The sequence below is a fragment of the Harpia harpyja genome, chromosome 7, assembly GCF_026419915.1.
Source record: "Harpia harpyja isolate bHarHar1 chromosome 7, bHarHar1 primary haplotype, whole genome shotgun sequence".
Lineage (NCBI taxonomy): Eukaryota > Metazoa > Chordata > Aves > Accipitriformes > Accipitridae > Harpia > Harpia harpyja.
Genome location: NC_068946.1, coordinates 14,422,272 through 14,440,612, shown reverse-complemented (window position 1 = coordinate 14,440,612; position 18,341 = coordinate 14,422,272). Strand labels below are relative to the sequence as shown.

Below are 18,341 nucleotides of genomic sequence, written 5' to 3'. Positions count from 1 at the left end.
TATTGATACCAGGCCTGTGCCGACCCAGGTGCAGGACCTTGGACTTGGCCTTGTTGAACCTCATGAGTTTCACATGAGCCCATGTCTTGAGCTTGTCCAGGTCCCTCTGAATGGCATTCTGGCCCTCAGGCGTGTCAACCGCACCACTCAGCTTAGTGTCATCAAAAGGCAACAGGGATTTGAAAAAGTAATGTAATTATTGAAAGTAAGTATAATTATTAGGTCAGACTCCAAAATTCCTTCTAAATCAGTCCTATCATGGAATATGTCCCACAGAATTAAGCTTTCTACATGTTGAGTCTACAGCATTCCTGTCCTTGTGGTAAGGAGACAAGTCCATCCCAGGCAATGCCAACAGCTCACGCTCATGCTCCAACCTAGCAGCAGAGATCACTTGTGTCTAAAAAACTATCCCCTTGCCATGCAAGTGTACCTGATGTGAAGGTAATCTTCACTGAAGGAAACCCCTATATTGATTGCTCTCCACTCTGCTCACTGATAGACAGGTTCCAACTGAGGAGCTTCAGAAAGACTCTGAAGGGCAGGGAAGTGATCAAATGGCTTTGGAACGTGGAAAAGAACTACATATTTTCAAGGACAACGGAAAGTGAACAACTGGCTCCAGAAAACACCCTATCAAGAACAGAAGAGTGAAGTGAGGATGTAGGAAGGAGATGGAGAAACAGGGAAAGGTTGTGCCCATCAAGCCCATGAGAAAAGTTAAGATAAAGAAGAAAACTTTAATGCAGGTCTGGGCAGGACTAGTAGACGGTGGGGGTAAAGGAAGAGGAAAGGTAACTAGAGAAAGAAGCAAGTGCAATTAGAGCATCTGGTTATGCTGAAATGGCGTAAGAAAGCCATCAGAGAAGAAAACACTGGAATTGAGGCAGGAAGCTAACATCGCATATTTACCATTTTCAGAAAAAGGAATAGTCAAGATGAGGTTGAATTTCACCAATGGTCAGAAGGGAAACACAGGTGGAAAGCAGGTGAGCATCAAGAACAACTTCAATTGTGAGAGCAACTGAAAATACCAAATTAAGGAAAAAACAGTTGCCTGGGATCATATACTGAAGAAGTTACACATCAGACAACATCTGTAACACAAATATAGGAGACAAGGCAATTAGCACTGCACAATTTAACTCCTGCTTCTAAACAGAGGAGCTAGACAGCAGTGGGTACTTGTTTTTTGGTCCCAAATAATAATCCCAAAACTCAATTAAATGGGTCTCCATAGACAGAAACAGGTTTGAAGTTCGTCCTTGCTCTCTTCAGGGATAAATAAGGGTACGACAGGGAACTTTAGCCAATGGCAATGCTGCCACCACGTGGATGTCTCTTCTGATTGCTCAGAAAATATTTCTAGCCAGATGCTGACGTAACTCAAATATACTGTGTGATTCAGTCCCCTCCAATGCTCAACAAACTGATGAACACACACTACTATTAATTTATCATCACTGCTATTAGTTATGAATAATAATTATTATTAATCACTATTCTTAATCATTAGTCTTTGTATTTTAGTATCTAAGCTCTTCTCTTGGTTTGCCTTGCTCTTAAAATATATATGCCCAATAAAGTTAATTTAACCTCTTGTGATGGAATAGCGCTTAGTTACATCCTCCTGCCCCCATTCTTTTTACAGTATCTTCACTATAGGTTGACCATTATTTATCAAAAAGTATTAAAAAAGTTATTAAACCACAGAAGTACAGACTTGTTGCTCCACAGCTTTTGTTGTTATGATTGGAGTGATAACAAATAACGGTTACTTTATGCTGTGCTCTTATCTTTGGCTGCTTCAAAATGCAACGCTTGGTAGGGACTTCCAGTTTGTAGGGAATAGGACAGAAAATTACAGAAGCAGCTTCACTGCAACATCAGGCAAGAGCATTCTCCAACATTTCATGGGATTTCTAACAGTCATCGCAATGCAATGAAATCAGATCGCTAGAAAAGTACTCCTGACAGACACACACACACAAGCATAAGCAGTCATCTCAGAATGGATTAAATTTACGCCACATATGGCAAAACATTGCCAACAGCTGGAGCTATAAAAATTTCAAGCCAGAATGCAGTATAAAGTTTGCACATCCAGGTAGCAGTCTGAGCTGCAGGTTCGGTACTTATGCTATCATCCAAACCAGCAATCAGCTGCCCAAAATGCTCATAATCAAGCAGTTGAATCAGCCAGACAAATCCAAATGCTCCCTTTCTCCCAGGCCCACCACCTCATCTCCCCCTTCACTGGTATTTTTATTACCTCACACTTGCCACGGAGACCGGTCTCCTGGAGCCGTGACCAGATGCTTTGGATCCTCCCTGCGTGCTCTGGGTGGCTGTTTGTGTTTCCACAGGTACACTGGTGTTTCAGCATCAAGGTGTCATATACAAGGCCTGCAGCAGAGGTTACAAAATTGCTCTCAGTTAAAAAAGAAAAAAAAAGTTTGCCAGATATATGGGGGGGAAAAAAAAACTTTTTTTTTTTTAAACTATAGCACTTCATATTCAACTGAACACTTCTAGACAAAGACTGTGTGTTTTACCAGGAGCCAGAGAGCTCTAAGAAATGGAAATCCAAGATGCTGTTTTGAGACACCACCAGACCTGCAACGATCACTTCCTCTGGAAATCCTCAATGGATATGGAAAAGAAATTAGTTACCAACATCTCTGCAGGCTGAAGTTGTGAGAGTGACAGAAGGAGGTGACAACTGAAAGCATCAGTATGAGTACAGGGGTGCCAGTGTAGGAACGTGATCTAGGAGGGGACTGACTTGCAACTTGTCCGCTGGGTACTTTTGTAATTGCTGCTAAAATGACTCTAGGGCTTGAGATTAAAAACCAGAAGGAATAAGTCATTAGCAGGCACTATGTTTCATAAAATAGTTTGTGCTGAAGTCTTTGCATCAACATTATTTGACAACATGCTAATTAAGGCTATTAGCACACACTTGGGCACAATTATTCAGCACGTTATGTAGGTATTTAGCAGTGTTGTTTCATTTGAATGTGGGAGTCAGGCAGCTAAATCCCCTTGCATTACCAAGTATTTATGGCATGACAACAGCGTAGGAGACTTTGATTCATGCTCCAGAATTGCCCGGGTACGTTTTTGGAAAGGGAGTTATGATTTCATAGCCAATGTTCCACTGGAGGAAAACAGCAGGTCCTCCAAGCTATGCAGTCTCGGTGACAAAAGACCTTTTTTTTTTTCACTCAAGCAAAAAAGACATAGTTAAATGTTTAAATCTAGCCTTCCTTTCAGCCAGAAGCTCCAGAAAACAGAACAAAATGGGCTGGTTTTTTTTTTTTTTTTTCCCCCAAGGAGTAACGTTTCTTGCAAGAAAGATCTGTCTGAAAGCACAGTATAAAGTTGCAAATCAAAGGTCTTGACGAGAATCCAAAGCCTTTGAATTAGCAGCGAAGGCAAGAGCTATTCCCAGATCCCAACGTTAAAGGGTCTGCACTCCAACCAGTATCGCTCCTCTGAAATCCCAGACGAGCACACCTATGCTGCGGCGGGTGGCGTGACCACAGCTCAAGGAGCTTTCATGTAGCCAGTTCAAATACCAATAAACAGCACAACCTGCAACCGCATGGAGTTCAAGGAGGCTGGTAAGAAACCAGACTCTGAGAACATACGTGGACACGTAGCCTGGAGCTGAGTGCTGTGCTGCTGCATGTTCCCAAGCTTGGCTGCAATCACACCTTTTGACTGAGTGTAGGCATGTTCTGCCACTGAAAAATTTGGCTTTCCCCTCTGAGGCAAACCCTGGCACTGACACTTTCAGGTATTCAGCCTTAGGGGTGGTATCTGGCAGTTCCTCGCTTTGCTGTAGGTGAGTGCAAAGAAAAAACCCAACAAAAACCAAACCACATTCAGTTCTAGGAAGAGAACAGAGCACTGGTTAATTGACTGCCTTTGGGTTAGCCAAAGTTCAGCTAAATAAGATTGTGCTGCAAAGCTCTGTAGAGGTCTCCCATGTTTGATTCACAGCATCAAACTTCATTAGGAGCTGCTGGGCAAAGGCAAGCACTGTAAATGTAACCTGAGAAGAAGCTGTAGCCCAACGGTAAGGTTGGCTGTCCATGAGAACTCCCCAGTCTGAGTTCATTTAAACTAGCGCAAGTTCTGCGGTAACCTGGCTTCAGGTTAATTCATTTTTGAAGGAAACTCATCTTCAGAGGACATTATGCATTTTGACAAAGTATTTCTCACCCCAAAGAACCCCATGTAGATGTTCTCCTAGACCACATGGGACTGCATTAGGTTTGGCTAAATCATTCATATTAAAGACAGGATAGTGGTTCTGCCTTCTCTGATTTCCAGGCGTATCTACAGGGACTAGGCTTTATAGATTTAAAGCCAAAAGCTGCATGTGTATCTACTCAACATATATATTCACAGTCAACAACTAGCCTTGAATTTAAGCAAAAAGAAGTACAAGCAGCAGGTCATTCTTCAGATAGCTGAAGCAACCCTGGCTCCCTTCAGTCCACGGGCATTCTGCTGTCAGCATCAGTGGGGCCTGCACCCTCTGAGGGCACTGACCTTAGAGACTAAGGACTAAAAAATCGTGCAATTGAGGCATTCAGATGATGGCCAAAGAGAAGGGCAATGGAAACCACACCGCATGGAGCACAGGCAGGAGAGTGCATCAGAGAATTCACTAATGGAAATGGGAAAAGTAAAATATAAATAGGAAAGCTGTGAACAAGAAGCTGCACCTCATTTGCATAGGACAATCCAACCTGGAGATAAGTCTGAGGCTAGCTCATGCCATACCTTCATAAGTTTGTGGAAAAAAACCCAAGTATTTTCAAGCAGTGTATTTTTAAGCAGCCTCTTCTGGCTCACCTCCTGGATTCCCAGATGATGCTTAAGGCTGTTGCTCTAACAACTCTTTTCGCTACTTGGGAGCTGGGCACAACCTGACAGTGAATTATACTAATTGCACTGCAAAGTTGGAAGGGGTCTAAGACCATTTAAATAGTTGATATGTGAATCTGTGTTGCAAGTTTCTTTTCAAGGGGTGTTTTCCCCAAGTCTTTAAGCCTTAAGTAGTAACTCCTGAAAAACTATCATGATGCAACTCTAGGTACATAGGTAAAGCAATGCCTAGTGAGATTAAAAGTCTCTGTCTTGTTTTCTATTTTGTACCTGGGTAACTATAGAGCCTGGTAGGGCAGAAGCCAACACAGATCAAACCAAAGATAAATGCAAATGAAAAACTTGCTTTTTGCATTGACGTTATATTCTTCTGTTCTTCCCTTGTCTTCCTACAGTGCAGCAGATCTGCCAGGTATCTCCCAGTTTTTTTGGAGGAAGTTTGGTGTCAGCTCAGAAGTAGGCAGTGGTATTTATCAGCTCATCCTACTTGGTGCCAGCTGCACCGATGAGAGCAAACACAGGTAGCTGTGGGCGAGATCCCCAGCCACACAAACCAGCACCTCCTCATCTGCACCTGCAAGTGCTGGAAAGCTACATGTGTTTAAAATACATGTGTTACATCTAAAATGGGTTTTGGTAACTAAGCCTATTCAATGTAGGTAGATGAAGGGGTTAAAGAAAAGGTTTTTTTCAGAAAAGGGGGTGGTAGGACGCCTACTCATCTCTGTTAAGGGACACTACAGTGGGGTTTATAGAATTTGGTTGATCTACGAAGCTTCTCCTTTCCCAATGATTCAATGACACCAGTAGTGTCTCAGTGAAGTTCTTCCGCACTGTAATCACATGTCACTCAACGTTTCTCTTTTTAAAAAACTAAACCACTGGAAAGAAGGGAACTGTTCCAAGCTCCTTCCTGTGGCTGGGGACACTCAGATGAAGACACACACACACAAAAGGAAAGCTTGGCAATTTAAGCTTAAAATACAAAACTACATTGGCCATTACAAGTTAAATTAAGTGGTGCTGGAAGCAATACTCTTTTAAGACATGAGAACAATCATTTCTAAAGGTCAGCACTAAAGCATACCAACTCGCTTTTCTTGGCAGAACAAACATATGATTTGAGGTTCAGATAATTATATTGCCTTGCACAGGAGAGAATAAATGCCTTCATCAGAAATGAAAAATACTTTAATGCAGAACATCAGAATAATTTGTGGAACCATTTTTACAGGAGATCTGAGACTGGATAATTGGAGCTATGCAAATTAATGGCCTAACCTGAGAAGTCTTATTCAAGTGTGTAGAATAGTGCATGCAGAAGTATTCATTAAAGTCAAGGGGGCTACTTGTACTAGCGAGGGCAAGTTCAAGGACTAGCTTTCTTTTATATGCTAGTAGGAAGGAAAATTAAATGTCATGCTTCAGGACATAAAACTGATTGCTTGAAGAAGTCAGGAAGGGCACTGTTTTCACTTTCATGTGGAGTAATGCACATCATGTTTGAGAGGTGTATTATGTTGTTTTTTCCCTATACCTTTGAAGTCTCAGGTATTGGTCACTGATAGAGACAGGAAAATAAATTATACATAAAAGTCAGAATTTTAAGCTGCCTGGTCCTAACTCTGTCCAGAGAAAACATTACCACTTTCTATATAATATCCCAAACATGAAAGTGATGAACAATTCCTTTGTCTGTTGAACAATAACTGATCTCTTAAGAGCCACATTCGTGTCTAGAGTGATCACAGTTGGCTTCATTTGGGCCATTGAATGAGGTTTGTTTTTTCCAGCCCTCTAACAAAATGATCACAATAATTCAAATCTTAATTCCTCTGAAATCCAAAGCGCATAATCATGTTAGGATCAGTCTCCAAAGCAGCCACTTATCAAACAGATGGATTTCCCTAGTGAAGAAGAAGCCTGATGCACTTCAGCACTGCTTGCTTTGAAAAATACCCAAGACTTTAATTTCCTGCCTTTCAAAGAATAGTTCAATCCTAGTGATTAAGCTTTAGTATCCACCTCCAAAAACACAATTTCCGACACACCCTGGACAACTTCAAGAAAACATGAGCAATCTAACTCACACACACACATGTTCAGCAGCTGAAATGCCTGCCTTTCCTCTCTGTGCTTGCATGCCCATAGTAGTAGGCTCTTTTTTCCTGCCACTGTTAAGCAGACAGTGACAGTTAAACTAGTCCTTCACCTTTTATGTGAAGGACTAGTTATAGGACTAGTATAAAGGTGTCACATTTTATGCTTTGCACTTTTATTAGTTCCAGTGAATGCCCAACACTTCCTCCCTTGACAGAATTTTATTGTGTTTTCCCTCCTCCATTCACCTAGCATAAATGTAGAAAACTGCACAAGAGACAAGGCAATGGAAAAATCGAGCCCTTGGAGTCTTAACATGGATAAATGCCGTGAAAGGATATTTTACAGGTGAACTACGCTAAGCATTCTTCATATCATTGCACTGGATCGTGCAGTGCTCTGTAAGACCAACGTGATATTCCACCTCTCATTTTAAGCCACCTTTTTGTTTTTTAAACCCTGCCTCCGAGGAAAATATATCATAACATTGTAACAGTGTCTTTTCAAAGCAGCACAGTTCTCAAAATCTGCATTCTTACTGTTACCTGTAATTTTAAATGAAATTTAGAGGCACATATCTGAGTCAAACGTATATCCTCTGGTAGGAAATGTTATTGTATGTTCAAAGTCTTGTGTATGACTGACAAGGCAACTTAAATACCGGAGAAGGAGAAGGGAAGAAAGAGAAGGAATGGATAATCTCTTAAAGTAGGGCCAGGCTTCCTTGTTTTAAAAGTGCCAAGGTTTGGGTCTCAGTGTATTCGATGCTCAAGTTTCATCTGGTTTGACTGTGAGCCAGGGGACTACCCTTCTTTGCATCCTTGGCAAAAGCCAAAATCTAGAATAATCTTGCTATAACTGGTTGCATTAGAAACGGAGTTTTGCTGAAATTCAAGGCTTCAATATTAACAACAAATAGAGACTTAAAGGGCTGATTTGCAAAAATGAGATACTGCTTGGGCTTTTACAGAGCTGATGGCACATGCTTCCCACCCTGCAGCTAGCAGCTGAAGAACAAAGTCATATTTAACATATCACTATTACTATACCATCAGTGCCTGAAAATAAACCCAATTCACAGTGCTGATTTTAATGATGCAAAAAGTGTGGGTTAAATAAGAACAAATGGATAAGTGAAGGAGAAACAAAATCATGAGTTGCTCTTACTTGGGCGTTCTGGATTTTTTTTCCCCTTCCTTTTCCCAGGACACACATCACATTGCAAAATGTTCATTCACAAAATAGAGTTTGACATTTGGGGAAGAAGGCGGACTTATTTTGAAGTCACCCAACGCAGGACTTGAAAAGTTGCACGTAAATTAACTTTCGTCTGTTACTAAGGCTACTGAATAGACAGAAAGGGTTCTGGTGGAAAAAAGTTGGTTGTCAGGATTCGGGAAGAACAATTATTTTTTGCCTTTCATCTTTATGGGGAGATTAATACCTTTTTTGCACTTCTGGTTTGCACCAGAAAAATGCAGAATTGCACTCATAATTTTCCTTTGAGGTGAAGACTGAACAGGTAAGAAAACACTCTTCAGTCTGTTTATCTGTTCAAAACAACTTGAATCATCAACTCACCTAATTTTTCCTAACCTATGGGCACAGACTCCTGGGCAGAGATTGTGTTACAGAAGGAGGGGCAGGCTGGCACAGAGCTCGGAGTGGATAACTTATGGTGTGAGATTGTGCAGGGACTGGAGAAGGTGCAGAAAATACAGCCAACAGATACTGCATTTGGCAAGCTGTCCTTTTTCAATAGCATTGCCTCTTTCCGCCTTGCATCTAAATCAGCTTTGTCACAGCATATGACTCGTCCTTTTTTTCTGGAGATATATAATTAAAGTACTGTGCTATGCTTCTATTGATTTTTGCAGGTTATTTTCTGTCTGGACTGTAGGGTGTCTGTCCCTCTGGGGAAGGGACAAGCAGGACGACAGGGCATAAGATGACTGAATCTTATCCTTGAAGAAGACAGGATGCCATGGAGTGCCCAAACACAGCTGAGACGCAGACCCCCAACAGATGGCTTTGCAGGGACAGGGCAGAAAAGCACAATGTAAGACAAAAAACAGTAACGACAGCCCCACCGCTTCAGCTCCAGTGCCCCAAAACGTTACCTGTTGTGAACCTTGGCTTAGTGGGTGGCTCCTGTACGGACATCGGGAAGGTGGCCGAGGCGGGCGAGGACTGTGCACGGGACAGAGGCCGATGTCCTCCGAAAGAGACGGGCATGCCAGCTGCCTCCAGCGATGCCTGGTAGTTTCTCAGCTGGTGAATGCGTTGCTGCTCCAACAGAAGGGCTTGCTGCAGGGAAAAGAAGCAGGTAGTTGCTGCAAGTCTGCGTGGTGCCTTCATAAAAGGGTTTTTAAGAGTTTTTAAGGTTTGCAGGCTTGGCCTCCTTTTCCTGGTAAATGAGCACACGCACACGCGTGCAGCAAATGAAGATGTGCACGTTTCCAGAGCGAAGTCAGGCAAGCACAGCACGTTCAAACCACAGCCCTAAAGCTGGTGCACACTGGCAGGGTCATTAGCAGAAGCAGCCCCATCCTCCCCTTGGGTCTGGCCACGTCTTCCTCCCGCTGTGCCTCTCCACTGCTGCAGTGGTGTATTTAACAGTGTGATGCACCAGACCAGGGAAGAAGTCCAGACTCCAGGCAGGAGAGGGAGTTTTCAACTGAGCTGGTTCTCTGCACAGCCACAGCATCAGCCGGACACGCTCTTGGTCAGGAGGGATGGCTGTTCCAGCTTGCCACACTGCAACCACTGCCTAACAACCTTACTTTTTCCTCTATTTACTCCCTCTCCTCTTTGAGGCAAAATAATTGCAGAGAACATAGTATTTTTAAGACTCCTCAGGTGTGACCATGCATCCAGGACTAGGGCGGGGGGGCTGCACATTCAGAGGAACGGTATCACTGTGGTCCATCATTAGCAGCATGTTACATTTTATTTATTTATTTATTTATTTACTAAGGCAATGAGGCTCAGTTGTGACTGTATAAATCAAATACCACTTTGTACAAGCACGGCTGGCAATGGCGTTGATCTTTCAAGGCAGTGCTGTCATGAAGATAACGCTGCTCAGTAAGGAACCGAAAATGTAGTCTCTGAGCAACAGCCAGTGACATTCTTGTGGACAGGCGAGTCAGCTCCGCAGTGCTAGGAAGATGGCATCGAGATGCAAATGACTACAGGGAGCAACCAATTTGCACCTCATTCACAGACACTGCAACTGCAAACCTGGCACCAGTCTGCTCTCCCTAGCCAAAGGCTGTGGATTTACTTAGAGCTACACCCTGGCTTGGCTACAGCAATCTGCTTTTGGCTGCAGATCCCATGTGGGGGTTACACGCAGCTGTAGGTACAGTCAGATGCTGAGTGCTAAGGGCTGTAAAAATGAACACAGCACTGATGCCTTAAGAGAATCGTAACCTTCTCACCTTCATTACCACTACCACAACAGGCGTCCTTTGGGAGACTGCCATGCAATTGGGAAGACTATGCTATGCGATGCTGTTACTGGATTTATCACCTGCAATCCACAAGCCTCTAGTGTTCACCCTCAAAAGCGAGCACAGCTGGGGTCACTAGGATCTCTAGTTCTGAAGAAGGAACCCCCTCCAATGAACCTCGTCCCCTGTTCCCTTATCCAGTCCTTCTGTGGGGTGGTCAACTAGTCTTAAAACATAAAACCAAAATAAAATCCTCTGCTAGTATTTAGTACTCAAAAACATTAAGACGTGCTTTGTCTTCCCAAAGAAACAAAGAGTAAGTGGTTCAGTGGCTGCAAACACATTGACTGCCTTTTGTGCAGGTGATCCAGATTCTTCTCCCTGGGACTTCTGAGTTGACATGGTGACTCCAGGGAAGGATGGCACTGATTTGACTTGCAGGTTTCTTTACGTAGCAAATCCTCAAGAGCTGGTTCCCCCTAGCTTCTCCCTCCTAGAGTAGTATAAGGTGACTACCAAGAACCAAACAATCTTCTGCAAAGAACCAAGTCCCAAACTTGGTATTTTGCAAGCTCACCTGACGGAAGAGCAGCTCCTGCTCAGCCTGCCTCTGCCCGGACTCCAGCTCCTGCTGCGGCTCTGCCTCCTCCTCATCACTCTCGATGGGTTCTTGCTTCACTTGCACCATGTTGGCCAGCCCTGGGGCCTCCTTTTGGCTTGTGACTCTATCACTGTATGGCTCCTCCAAAAGGGCTTGGTGTTCCCGTAACTCTTCTTCTGTCTCCTCAGGGTGGCTTTCATGCTGGCGAGCTGGTTCGTTAGGTTTTGATATAATCTGGAAACAACCCAGAGGTTAACCGATAAATAAAACGTAACTCATCACAGATAAAGTTCACTCTGCTCTCCTCAAAGAACCAGCTTCATGAAAAGACCAATTGTGAGCTATAGCTTTTACCTTATAAACTAAGTCCAAAACAACCACTCAAGGGAAAGGTCAGCTCAAACTTGGCATTAAGCACTATGAAGTCCTGTGTCCCAAGTAATGACGTCTCCTTCATTTTGCACTTGATTTTCCCCCTGAAGAAATAACAGTCTCTTGCGCCTGCATACCTATGGATGCTACTCCATTCACAAACCCACACGGGAGATGTGCAACAACCATCAATACATCTAGCAATTAAATTCTGAAGAAAAGTAAGAGAGACACAAATCGTCTAAGAGGGTTTCTGCTACCTTGTTTGCCCAGCTTCTTCTTGAATCACCCCCTGAATTTTATCTGTAAAGTGAGAGGCCATCTTAGAAAGATTCCTCCAAAACTTGCGCTCTTACCAAGTTAGTTGGGAGGAAACTGAGGACACTCAACTTACAGCATCTGTGCAGAAGCAAACTGCAAGAGCAGCATCATTCTAACCAGATCTTCCTAACTAGAGGTAGTGAACTCCTCTGAAAGCGGCTGCTAAAACAAAGGGAACAATATAATTTTCACTATAATTCACACAGGCTCAGACTTTTTGAAAGTTCATTGGCGAGATAAAATTCACAGTTCTCTGTCTCAGAGTGCTTATTTTTATTTGGAACAAAAAAAATTACGTGAACTGTTTTTAAATCCAGCATAGGTAAATAAATCAATTTCCTTTCTTTAAAAGAGCTCAGGCTGTAGCCGTTTCAGAGGCTTATAAAGAACCTGCTGAACTTTGAAAGTTGTCAGGGCAGAGCTTTAATAAGGATTAGGTCATTGGTATGAAAAGCAATATTGATTTTAAATCTAATAAAGCTAAATCAAAACACGGTTATTGAACACATGCAGAAGGAGTGACTACTTGTAAGTAACTTGCTCTTTGAAGAACAGTGGCTCAAACCTGAAATTAAGCCTTTTTCCCTAAACGCAGGAAGAGAGGCTCTGCCATATAACTTAAGCAAACCTATACAAAGCAGATTTAGACAGACAAAGGTAATATAAAGGATTAATTACCTGCAAGTATCACAGCAAGGACGGCAAGAGGTTGCTCACAGCTACAGCAGAGGATCTCAAATAACTGGAGCTCAAAGCTTTTAAAAATGGAGTGTTGCAAGGACTGGGACGCAGGGCCACAGCTTTCCAGCACTTTGAGAATTACTGCATTTTGGATGTCTCGACTCCTGAGAGGAGCAGGACACACAGAAGGGCATTATCTTGCCTGGAAGCTTAAGGCAAGACCCTCTGGGGTTCATGTGGCCCCCCAGTACAGATGGGGGTGCAGCCCATCCCTCTTAGTGACAAGAGCTGATATTTTTGTACTGACGAACAACTGGCTGCTGTTGGCAAGAGGGTTTCGGTTTCTACGACGGTGGAACCATCTTTGAGAGTCAACAGTTTCTTGGAAGAGATGGGATCCACCTGACTAAACAGGGGAAAAATACCTTTGCCAACAGGCTGGCCAAGCTGGTAGTCAGAGCTTTAAACTAGAAACAACAGGGGAGGGAGTGGTTCCTCAACAAGCAGCTAAGGAAGCTGGTGTGAGCAGAAAGGACACGGCAATCAACAAAAAAGAGCTGAAGTGGCACCCCTTTGAGCACAGGCATGTAAATAAGGACGTGCCAGCAGAACAGCCTGATGGGGAAAGTCTCAAGCCTGTCCTGGGGAATCAGCAGGCTTGGGTGTCTCTGAAATGCCTCTACACTAGCACACGCAGCACGGGGATCAAACAGGAGGATTAGAAGTCTGTGTCCAGTTACAGGGCTACAACTTCCTTGGGATGATGGAGATGTGGTAGGATAGCTTACATGCCTGTAGTGCTGTGATGGTGGGACATAGGCTTTTTAGGAAGGATGGGCTGGGACAGTGAGGAGGGGAAGTTGCTCTTTATGTGAGGGAGGAGCAGGAATGCATGGAGATCTGTGCCTTGGTGTGGATCTGGAGTCAGTCAAGAGCTTAAATGTCAAGATAAGTGGACAGACCAAGATGAGCACTCTTGTAGTGGGTAGACTGCTGTAGACCTCCTGATCAGGTATAATTAGCTGAGGCCTTCTTCAAACACCCAGAAGAAGCCTCACTTTCACAGGTCCTGGTCTTCATGAGGGACTTTAACCACCCTGCTGTCTGCTGGAAGGACAAGACAGCAGGGCTCAAGCAATCCAGGAGATTTGAGTGCATGGATGATGAATTCCTGACACAGGTGATCAAGATGCCAAAAAGGAAGGTGCTCTCCTGGACCTGACACAAACAAGGAAGGACTATTTGGGGATGTGGAAGTCACAGAGGCAGCATTGGCTGCAGGGACCATGAGATGGTGGAGCTGAAGATCTGAAGAGGAGGGAACAGGGCAAAAAGCAGGACCACAGCCCTGGATTTCAGGAGAGCACACTTTGGCCTCTTCAGGGATCTGCTTGGAAGAGTCCCATGGGATACAGCCCTGGAGATTAGAGGGGTCCAGGAGAGCTGGCTGATACTCAAGGATTCTACAAGCTCAAGAAAGATCCATCCCAATAAGTAAGAAATCAAGCACAGGCTGCAGAAGGCCTGCATGGATGAGGAAGAAGCTCCTAACTGAACTCAAGGTATAAATAGGTGGTGTACAAGAGTTGGAAGCAGGACAGGTGACCCAAGAGGAATAGAGAGTTGCTATCTGATCTTGTATGTATGGTGTTAAGAAAGCCAAAGACAACCTGGAGCTGAATCTGGCAAGGGACGTGAAGGGCATCAAGAAAGAAAAGAGGAAGACTAGGGAAATCATGGGCTTACTGCTGAATGGGGGAAGGGACCTGGGGACAAATGACATAGAAAAGGCCATGGCACTTAATGCCTTCTTTACTAGTAAGACAGTCCTTCAGGAATCCCAGGACCCTGAGACCAGAGGGAAAGTCTGGAGCAAGGAAGACCTAACCTTGGTGGAAAACCACCAGGTTTAGGGAGCACTTAATAAAACCTGGACATACGTAAGTCCATGGGGTCTGATAGGTTGCACTCACAGGTGACAGGACAAGAGGCGATGGGCACAAATTACAACACATGAAATTCCTTCTGAACACAAGAAAACATATTTTTTACTGTGAGGGTAGTCAAATACTTGAACAGGTTGCCCATATAAGTTGTGGAGTCTCCATCCTTGGAGATATTCAAAACCCAATTGCATATGGTCTCAGGCAACCTGCTCTAGCTGACCCTGCTCAAGCAGGGACATTGGACTAAATGATCTCATGAGGTTCCTGCAACCTAAAAGATTCAGTGGTCAAAACTTCTCAAGGATTTTTGTAAGGTACCTTCCCTTGCCCCAGTTTCATTACTTGTAATACACACTGGATAACTAAACCACATTAAGCTAAAGGTAGCTCTTCCATCAATTTTCTTTAAGCTCTCTTGGGCTTGATGAATATCATCTGTTTTAAAGATAATTAAATCATCGTAAACCATCTTCTGCTACTTTTTTTTCCTGCTTGGATCTAAGGTCTCAAGCTTTGAACTTAATACCTTTTGAACTTATGAACTACGCAAGGTAATTGCTGGGAAAATAACTTACAATGTCATTGTCAAATCTAATGGAAATGAGAAGCAGTGCAATCCCCTAGAAGTTTTAAATTATTCCAACTCCATAAAAATATAAGAATTAAATGAAAAACACAATGAAGGTTGAAAGACCAAGTGGTCAATGACAAGGACATTGCAAACATTCAGTTTGCTTTCCTAATACAAAGTGAATCTCTTGGTGTGTCGTTTGTTCTAGCTGCTGCAACCCTATTCTTCTTAAAGGACAATTTTTCAAAGGAAGCACTTTGTTACGAACATATTCCATATAATACGTGATATGTGCATCCCAGGCCCATTAAAACTCCCTAAAAATCTTCCAATTTTGCAATTTTATAAACACATGTTCAAGTAATTTAAGAAAATTTAAGGTAATAAAAGTGCAAGGGAATGAATATAAAGTTAAGATAGCATTGAAAATGCTTACAAATATATCTGAAATAGTAAACAATTATACAAAGCACCATAGATAACTTCTCCTTCCCTTAGCTTTCTAGCTTCCTTTGCAATGTGGTCACTCTATTTTCAAACTCAGTTGCCTCTGGCTATCACATACTGTCACCATAAAACATTGTTAAAGGCACTGCCTCTCTAGCCTTAGACAGCTAACTACTGCAGTATGGAAGAAACTATACAACTCTAGTCACAAGCATTTCTAAAAGACTCGATGCAGCTGGCAAGACTTCTTATCTATGTCTCTGAAATACAAAGAACAGAAAGGAAAAAAAGATCATAGCAACGTCACATCACAATACAAGGAAAAACAAACAATTCATCATTTTTCTGTGGAATGCTTCATAATGAAAAAAAAGCTGCATTTCTTTGCTACTAAATTTCAGGTCAGCTGGCATCTGATTTGTCTACTAGATACGATATATCTACTTCTTCATGATACCTCCTCTGTAGTGGTAAGTTCTTAGGACACCGAAGACTTTGAAGACAGTACTAAACATGCTAGAAACGTCTGTTTACTCATCACAGACTAATGAAGAGTCCCTAACAGAAAATGCTTGAGAAGCTCCTAGAAGGATATAAGTAATGCACTTTTTCTTTAGGCAACAAGTGTCACAGGGACCTGTCTGGTTCTAAAAGGTAGCTGAAGAGCTTGGGAAGCAGAAGCAGAGCTGAAGAACTTCCACAGAACTGCACAGCAAAGCTGCCTATCTGGACAGACCAACTCCAATGAAGCTGTGCACCTCGATCTTTCTCCTAAGATGACAAGCAGTTACAGAAGAAATTTTTGGTCCTGTACAATTAAAAGGACAAGGCTCCTTCCAACACTGAACATGACAGATCACCTCAGTTATCAAAGACTGACAGAGATGAAAATTGGGTATGACTTTAAGTAAAACTTGAGATAGATCTATTCTCAAGATTTTTTCCAGTTTACAAGTCCAACATGGGATCGTGGCATTTCTCCAGTGTTGCTCATCATGGTAATGGTTACTGAAAGTAGACAACAAGTTTGAATCACTGACGGGACTGTTTCAGGTATGAGATTAATAACAGTCTTGTGGAAAAGGGCATCTCTTCTGCAGGGAATACCTCAGTCATGCCCTTCAGAGACTTCAGTGTTGCTGGACAGACTGGTGTGCATCAAGGTGTCGTGGTTTAACCCCAGCCAGCAACTAAACACCACACAGCCGCTCACTCACTCCCCCCGCACCCAGTGGGATAGGGGAGAAAATCGGGAAAAGATGTAAAACTCGTGGGTTGAGATAAGAACGGTTTAATAGAACAGAAAAGAAGAAACTAATAATGATAATGGTAACACTAATAAAATGACAACAGCAATAATAAAAGAATTGGAATATACAAATGATGCACAGTGCAGTTGCTCACCACCGCGAATGGATGCCCAGTTAGTCCCCGAGCGGCGATCCCCCAGCCCCTACCCCCCCAGTTCCTATACTAGATGTGATGTCACATGGTATAGAATACCCCTTTGGCCAGTTTGGGTCAGCTGTCCTGGCTGTGTCCTGTGCCAACTTCTTGTGCCCCTCCAGCTTTCTCACTGGCTGGGCACGAGAAGCTGAAAAATCCAACTTTAGACTAAACATTACTTTGCAACAACTGAAAACACCAGTGTTATCAACATTCTTCTCATACTGAGCTCAAAACATAGCACTGTACCAGCTACCAGGAAGATAGTTAACTCTATCCCAGCTGAAACCAGGCTATAAGGATAGAGGTTAGAGGCTGAAAACAACCACACACACCTTCAAAGTTTAGAATAAATCATCACATTTCCGTACAACTCATCCAGGGTTATCTACAGCTAGTAGAAGCTCAAAGAGATTATACTTGACAACACACCAAAGCCCCATTCCACTTTGCCAGATGTGTACAGCTGGTCAAAACTTCATGCAGGTAGGGATACACTGGAAGGTGGTTGAGGCAGCACTACTGTTGATAACTATCCAGTTTATATCCTGGGAAGTGCAGAGCATGCCCAGCAGAGTGGAGCGACTTCCCTGTTTTGGGAACGGGGTGGAGTAGCAGAAGGTACCAGCCATGACCAAGCCAGCCTCAGCCTCTTCTGTGCTGGCACCATCAACCACGCAGAATCCTGCTCCCCCTTGAACAGCACTGTGGGGGACAGAGGTGTTGGTGGGGTGCCACAGCATGTCCCACTGACCGGAGGAAGAGAGAAGCCAGGAAGCAAGGGAGGACGACAGACTGGCTCGGCCCTGACCGTGCCATGCTGGACAGAAGCCAGCAGAAACCTCTCTTTCCTCCCTCTGGAGATGAAGGACAAACTCAGGGAAGAAAGAGAACAACTCCGGATAGGATGAAAATTAGGAAGAAAATAGAGAAAGAAAAGAGATGATAAAGGCTCAGCTCAAAAACATCCTGAGACAGATGGCCAAAAAAGTGTTGGTCTTGAGTCAAGGACGTGGCTAGGAATTGAGAGGTGGAAGGTAGGCGGTATGGAGTGGGTACACCGGCTGGGATGCTCAAGAGAAAGAAGAGCACTAGCAGAGAGGCATAAGGCAAGAGTGCATCCGCAGGGGAGTGTGCAAGTGGACAAGTGCTCGGAGACGAAAACATATTGCTGGGGGCTTGAATTAATTACTCAGAAATGATAACGCAAGCCTTGCTCTTCTGGCTATCAATATGACTCTTCCCACGTGAGGTACCTCTTGGATTCTAATTTTTAACTTTTATAGACTAAGGAGAAACAAGAGATGATAAAGGATGATGGGGAGAGTCCAAGTTGTAGGGAGCTGGCGGAGCCTTCTGCAGCAGCCAAAGCCTAGAAAAATCTCTTGGGTTTTTTTCCCTGAAGTGATGAGACAGCAGGAAAAAAATAACTGTCTGAGGCAGCCTAGCTGCTGGAAGAACCACAAGACTGCTGGCCTCTGTGCCTAGACAAGAGGGAA

General features: G+C 43.4%; 1 protein-coding gene across 9 annotated transcripts in view; it reads right to left on the bottom strand.

The window, feature by feature from the left end:
• HDAC4 (histone deacetylase 4) overlaps positions 1 to 18,341 on the bottom strand; it is a 265,136-nt gene that overhangs the window by 49,809 nt on the left and 196,986 nt on the right. For all 9 annotated transcript variants that reach the window (XM_052791434.1, XM_052791431.1, XM_052791428.1 and 6 more), the window contains 3 exons: positions 11,035 to 11,292; positions 9,123 to 9,309; positions 2,273 to 2,406 (listed from right to left, as the gene is read on the bottom strand). In XM_052791434.1, coding sequence (XP_052647394.1) covers positions 2,273 to 2,406; positions 9,123 to 9,309; positions 11,035 to 11,292 — 579 coding nt within the window. The remainder of the gene's footprint in view (positions 1 to 2,272; positions 2,407 to 9,122; positions 9,310 to 11,034; positions 11,293 to 18,341) is intronic.